The sequence below is a fragment of the Magnolia sinica genome, chromosome 2 (genome assembly GCF_029962835.1).
Source record: "Magnolia sinica isolate HGM2019 chromosome 2, MsV1, whole genome shotgun sequence".
Lineage (NCBI taxonomy): Eukaryota > Viridiplantae > Streptophyta > Magnoliopsida > Magnoliales > Magnoliaceae > Magnolia > Magnolia sinica.
The window spans coordinates 130,549,545-130,555,868 of record NC_080574.1 but is presented as its reverse complement, the minus strand read 5'-3'; the positions used below and the strand labels follow the sequence as shown (position 1 = coordinate 130,555,868).

Here is a 6,324-nt window from a genome sequence, read left to right as displayed (position 1 = left end):
TCTAGCCTCCCAAAACAAACCAGAATTATAGGATAATAAAGCAATGAAATAAATCAAAGCATAAACCACATGACATCAGGGAATTTTACGTGAAAAACTCTCAAAGAGGTAAAAACCATGGGATCTCGTCTAGATCAACAATCCACTATAAAGCAGAACGTTACAACCGATCACAAGCACACACCGCTTGGATCAAACCTTTTTCACTCATGCAAAAGTGGATGAACAATAAGAGAATAATAAAAAACAGAGGGATCTCACTGATCACGAGGACGTAGAAGTGCTGAGACGTGGACTGCGAAGTAGATCACCTCTATGAGCAGAATCTCCCTTCCACAAGCTTCCTCTCTCTCTCTCTCTCTCTCACCTTTGATAGCCCTAAGTCCTCCTAGAAAACCTTTAGGAAACCTTAAAATACCCTGAAATCCACCCAAATCCTGCATACACCCCTTTATATAAGAATAGAAAGAGGTAGAATCAAAATAGGAAACAAATTCAGCAGAATCTGCATTTCCGCAATCGCATCTGTGTAACTCTTCGATGATATCAAAGGTCCTTCGATGACAACCTTCGATTTCATCTAAGGTCCTTCGATTATATCGAAATCGGACCAGAACTGTCCAGCGACCAGGGGTGAAAAATCCCAACAATTATCGATGATATCGAAGCTAGTTCGATTTCATTGAACCCAGCAATGAGGAGAAAATTCCCATCATAAAGGCAGAAAAAAGTCATCAACTGCCTGGATCTATATAAGAGGTTGGGCCCATTACTTGGCTAGTGAGCCTGTTTGAGTTTGGAACTTTTGATGCAGCTCCTTAGCTAGTAAGTGCGTCTGGCGCCCCAATCAGATGGGCCCTTATTGAGTCATTCCATATGTGTTGAATGGCAGCTAGGGGTGCAACTTGGGTTCGTGTTTGACTCTAAAGTTGTCCAGGTCTTTAGTTAGGTTTGAGTTGGAAAACACTAACTTGATTTGAAGTTAGGTTGGGTTCTAGTCGAGCAAATTCGAGTCAGGTTAAGGTGGATTGAGACTTTTATTATTATTATTATTATTATTATTATTATTATTACTTTAAAAAAGATAGAGATTGTATTGATGGAACTTGAGATGTGTAGCCATTCGGGTGGGGCCCTATAAACAAAAGACCGGGGCCGCACCTATCATATAGAAGACGAGCAAGCTAAACAAGAGAGACCAAAAAATTAGAAGACATAGAGGGCCTGGCAGTGAGCAGAGAACAAAAACAAAGAGACTACACTGCATTCCCAACAGAGGTAGAAACTAGAGAGGGCCCGAGCAAAGGGAGAGTAGCTGGGGCATAGCCGGAGGATAGGAGAGTTAGCCTATCCCTGTCTTGAGTTTGCTGAGCCGAATTTGACCAACGGAGGCAGAAACTAGAGAGGGCCCGAGCAAAGTTGGATTGGGACTAATTACATGTACTTGGGTCGGATCAACTGGAGAGGAAGTCTGAATGGGTTCGGGTTGAGCAGTCATGTTTTAATTTGAGCCAGGTCGGTTTGTGGGTTGGGTTCCCTTGAGTTCGGGTCAGACTCAGGTTAATAATCAACCTGACCGACTTGCACCGCTAGTGGCTGCTAAAGATAAGTGGATGGAATGACGAGCAAAAAAAAAGTCTATGTTGAATGACAGATGGAGGTGGCGGCTTGAATCTTCCCTATAAATTGGAAGAATTCAAACTCATGACACCAAGAAGTTAGAAAAAACAAAAAACAAAAAGAAAAAAAAAAGAAAAAAAAAAAGGAGAAGAAGAAGAAGAAGAAGAAAGAACAAGAAACAAAACATGGCTGGTAAAGAAACCAACGGTGTGGCCCTTGCAATCAACTTCCCACCACAAACTGAGAAGGAGACAGGGAGTATCAAAGCCGTCCAATCGCTGGGTGGACCCACTTTGGCGAAGGAAGTAGTGATTCATGAGAAAGTTGAAGCAGCGGTCCCTGCCAAGGAAGAAAAATGTGACACCCAACTCGAAGGCGTGGCTGTGCTGGTGAAAGAAGAGAAGGATGATAGGTTCGGCAACCAACCGACTGTTACACTGAATTCCGGTAGGAAGATGCCGTTACTGGGGACGGGAACAGCTTGCTTCCCTTTACCGCCTATCGAAGATCTAAAGAAGGCGATTCTTGATGCTATGGAAGTCGGGTACCGTCATTTCGACTCTGCGGCCTCCTATCAGAGTGAAGAAGGGCTGGGAGTGGCAATAGCTGAGGCCCTCGAGAAGGGACTCATCAAGAGCCGAGATGAGCTCTTCATCACCACTAAGCTATGGTGCAACAATGCATGCCCGGAGCGTGTGCTCCCGGCTATCCGTGAATCGCTCAGGTAGTAGTCTTATAGCCTTTCATCATGATCATCATCATAGATTTCAGCGGACGGCACACTTCATTTTAGCTTTCCCATTTAATTATTTATATTATGTACCATTTTTCCTCAAAGTTCCAAAATTTCGGTTCCCCGTGGGATGATCCTGGCCGTCTAAGTGGACCCCACAGTTTGCAATTCTCCATTTTAAAGTCACCGACCGAGTTGGTATGATGATCTGGTAGCCGAAATATTGTTGGAGAAGAGGAGAGGAAGAAAATATTTTTTGGATTGAAGAGTATTGCAGGTAGAATGCTTTTGTATATTTTGAATTATGAGATTATATTACAATACTTTGAATTGTGGTAAGGGATGATTTCTCTTCTTATTGCATCCCATATACATGAAGTACATTTTTATACTCTTGACGAAGAATCTCAATACAAGAGTAAATGCACTACAACCAAGTCGAGCTAATTTTTTTAGCTCGAAAAAATTTCAAGCCCAAGTCGAGCTGATTTTTTTAGCGTTTGAGCTTGCCTGAGCTCGACTCGATTCGGATCAAACCCCAACTCGAATCGAACTCGGATCGAACCAGTCTGGTGACTCGATTATTTTGATATTGATGTTGCTCAGCAAGTGTTTGATGAAATGACTCAACGAAGTGTCAGCTGGTGACGAGGAAGGTATGAATATGAAACAAATACCCTTGTATTTTGATTTGTATGTTATCTGCTGAGTGTTTGATGAAATACCTGTAAACTGGAGCTGCTTCTTTACATTCTGTGGGAAATTGAAGGTGCATTCTATGTGTTTGAGAAATGCCGTACAGGCTCGATCTTGGCTTGAACTCGGCTCAAATTGGCCCGAGCTGCTGACCGAACCGAGCTGAGCTGGCCTGTCAAGCTTGAAGACCGAGCCGAACCGAGATTGAGCTAGGGTCAGCTAGTGGCCAAGCCGAGTCGAGCTATACCAAGCTCGACTCTCAGTTCGAATCGTGTACTACTTTTGGGCCATTCCATTTTGGGGAACACCATATGAATAGGGTGGATCACTAAAAGGTAGACCCTACATGTACCATATATAGCATGGTGAAGGTGGTCCCCGCTTCATTGGACTTCCTTGAAATGCACATGATGGGTGGCTCGGATTCGATCATCTCACTCATACTGACCATGGGCCCCATGTGATTTTGGCCCTCATTGCAGGAAGCTAAGGTTGGAGTATGTGGACTTGTATTTGATTCATTTCCCAGCGAGATTTAAGGAAGAGATATTGGAAATGCCATGTGTGAAGGATGACATGCTCCCATTTGATATGAAATCCACATGGGAAGCCATGGAAGAGGTCAATAAGCTGGGCCTTGCAAAGTCCATTGGAGTCAGCAACCTCACTTGTAAGAAGCTTACAGATTTACTGGCCCATGCTAAGATCCCACCCGCCGTCAATCAGGTGGGCCACTGTCTATTATGCCACCTGCGCTCTCTCTCTCTCTCTCTCTCTCTCTCTCTCTCTCTCTCTCTCTCTCTCTCTCCTTTTCGTTTTTGTTACCATGCGCAAGTTGGAATTCATGTCCTAACCCTTGAGAGGTATTAAAGTGTATCTGATGGCTCAACACACATGCTAGAGGTTGACTGTTCAGTACTTCGGATCGTTGGTTTGATGGGCCCCAATTTGATTGCGTATGGCTCCAAAAATCTTCAGAGCATAGTTTAAAAACTCGATTCAACTCGATGTCTAGCCAGGTTGGGTTGACTCGAAGCACCTGCTCCAGCTCCACCACCACCACTTCCTCCACCTAGACCACCATCTCCCAGTCCACCACCACCAACTAATCCACTGCCGGCGCCACCAGCTCCGCCGGGCCCACCAGCAAAACCACCTCCCAAGTCACCACCGTTACCACACCTCCCGTGTCTAAACCCCCTCCTATAAATTCCATGACCCAGACCTCCTATCCCGACCCATGCCTACACCCGTTTAAACAAGCTCTTCTCATTGCCAACGGCACCACTCACTTCAGCAGCAATGCTGCTGGTAGAAAAACGAATGCTAGTACGACAGCGCAACAGCCGACACCTAACACTCTAACTAAAGCTTCTTCAAGGAATAACAACATTAGAAAAACAAAGGAGATGGTCGATTCTATCTGCATCATTAGACAACACTAACCGCAAGAGGAATTTACAAAAGTTAGTGGAAGTAACGAAGGCAAACACAAATTTCCAAAATGCAGGGAGAATCTGCAAATGTCGGAAAGAACATATAAATATTTTTAAATAGTTACATATTCATAGAGCCTAAAACATGGAAAGAAAAGGAGCTTTTTGGTTAAGAAAAACCCTTCTCAAGCAGCTTACTGCTTCGAGTCATCGAGTCGTGTTGAATCTAAGCTGACAGAGTTATTGAGTTGACTCAGCCTAGTTTCAAGTCAAGTACCGGGTTTTAGAACTACGCTTCCTGTTTTTCCTCCTTAACTTGCATGATCTTCCGATCTGTGAGGTTTTTGGGGCATCCGCAATCGACTTTGGGGCCTGCAGATCAAGTCAATATTGCTGAATTATGGGCCCCACCTGCATGGATGGTGCATCATGAGCTATAATTTCTCAACCACTGTACCAGAGGCCTGATGCCTCGGAAAGGAGTTGTTTTCCTTTCTTTCCCTCCTCTATTACGTTGGCCGCCAACATGTGTATCCACACGCTATGGCTGTTCTTGATTCTAATCAAGAACGGACGGCAGTAAAAACGCCCTTCATTCGCAATTTGATGGCTGTTCTCATGACCACATATCAGGTTGAGATGCACCCAGTTTGGCAGCAGAAGAAACTGAGGGACTTTTATGCAGAAAAGGGCATCCATGTAAGTGCCTACTCACCTCTAGGAGCCAAAGAGTGGGGCTTTGATGTCGTTCTTGGCAATGCATTGCTCATTGACATTGCCCGTGCCAAAGGAAAAAGTGTTGCCCAGGTGCGTAGACATCTGTATTCTTCTTTATTTATTTGCATTCTCTTTAAACAATAAACTTGAAATGACCAAATCACAATCAGCTATCTTAGTGTTACATTTGAAATAATTGTAACTATAATTTGAATGCTAAGGAAGGTGATCACAACTGGATCATTTTCTATATCGTAATCTAATTCAATTGTGAGGCCAAACATTGCATACACTAGCCATGACCAATCTTTAAATTTGCATTGCCTAAGCAGATTGCATTGAGATGGGGATTCCAGCAAGGTGTCAGTTTGATTCCCAAGAGCTTCAACAAGGGGAGACTCAAACAGAACTTCGCGATATTGGACTGGCAGCTAACTGAGGAAGAGCTACAGCAGATAGGAACAATCCCACAGAAGAGGATTATGATTACACCGGAGTTCATATTCCCGGATGGCATATTCAAGTCACCTGAAGAGCTCTGGGATGGAGAGATGTGAGATCTTCACTTGGGTTCTCTACATAGTCTAGTTGGACCACAATAAACCGAAATAAGCAGCCTTATTAAGAAAATGCATGCCCAATTCCTGAAGTGGCTGTATAGTTTTAGTGTGTTTGTGCGGACTCGTCTTCCACACTTTAATGGGTCTTGCTTGTATTGCCTTTTTCATTGTATGGGTGAGTTCTTCAATCTCCTCATTGTAAGAGAGAATCAAGTGTTGTATTAGTAATGGGTGCCCACTCTTTCTTCCTTGTTTTTTCTTTTTCTTTTTCTTTTTCAGTAATCCTTTTCATAAATGTGGTTGCTTTGTTCATCTTAAATGCACAACTTTAGTGCATATGTATGATTTTGCATAGTGTTATGGAAAAACACATGCACATAATTGATATAAGCAAAGCTAACCTTAAAAAGAAAAGAACAAAAGAGTAACAAGAGCTAAAGGGCACTGAAACTTTTTATGGTTCAACAAATTGCCTACATTTATAGAAAACAACTCAACTTTCTTCTTCACTAAAATAGAAAAAAATAAAAAACACAAGATATGGTCACTCTTCCACTCTCTC

At 43.1% G+C, this 6,324-nt stretch overlaps 1 protein-coding gene across 1 annotated transcript; it reads left to right on the top strand.

Moving 5' to 3' along the window:
• Positions 1-1,736: 1,736 nt before the first annotated feature.
• On the top strand, positions 1,737-6,010 carry LOC131237652 (non-functional NADPH-dependent codeinone reductase 2-like). The gene is made up of 4 exons (XM_058235541.1): positions 1,737-2,344; positions 3,532-3,775; positions 5,119-5,292; positions 5,535-6,010. The coding sequence occupies exons 1-4, from the start codon at positions 1,806-1,808 to the stop codon at positions 5,757-5,759; spliced, it is 1,182 nt and encodes a 393-aa protein (XP_058091524.1). The 5' UTR covers positions 1,737-1,805; the 3' UTR covers positions 5,760-6,010.
• Positions 6,011-6,324: the final 314 nt, after the last annotated feature.

Bases quoted from the DNA above. Each gene is read 5' to 3' on its own strand.
- LOC131237652 (XM_058235541.1), top strand. From the start codon at position 1,806: ATGGCTGGTAAAGAAACCAACGGTGTGGCCCTTGCAATCAACTTCCCA. The intron at 3,776-5,118 runs GTGGGCCACTGT...ACCACATATCAG, and splicing joins TCCCACCCGCCGTCAATCAG to GTTGAGATGCACCCAGTTTG. The intron at 5,293-5,534 runs GTGCGTAGACAT...TTGCCTAAGCAG, and splicing joins AAGGAAAAAGTGTTGCCCAG to ATTGCATTGAGATGGGGATT.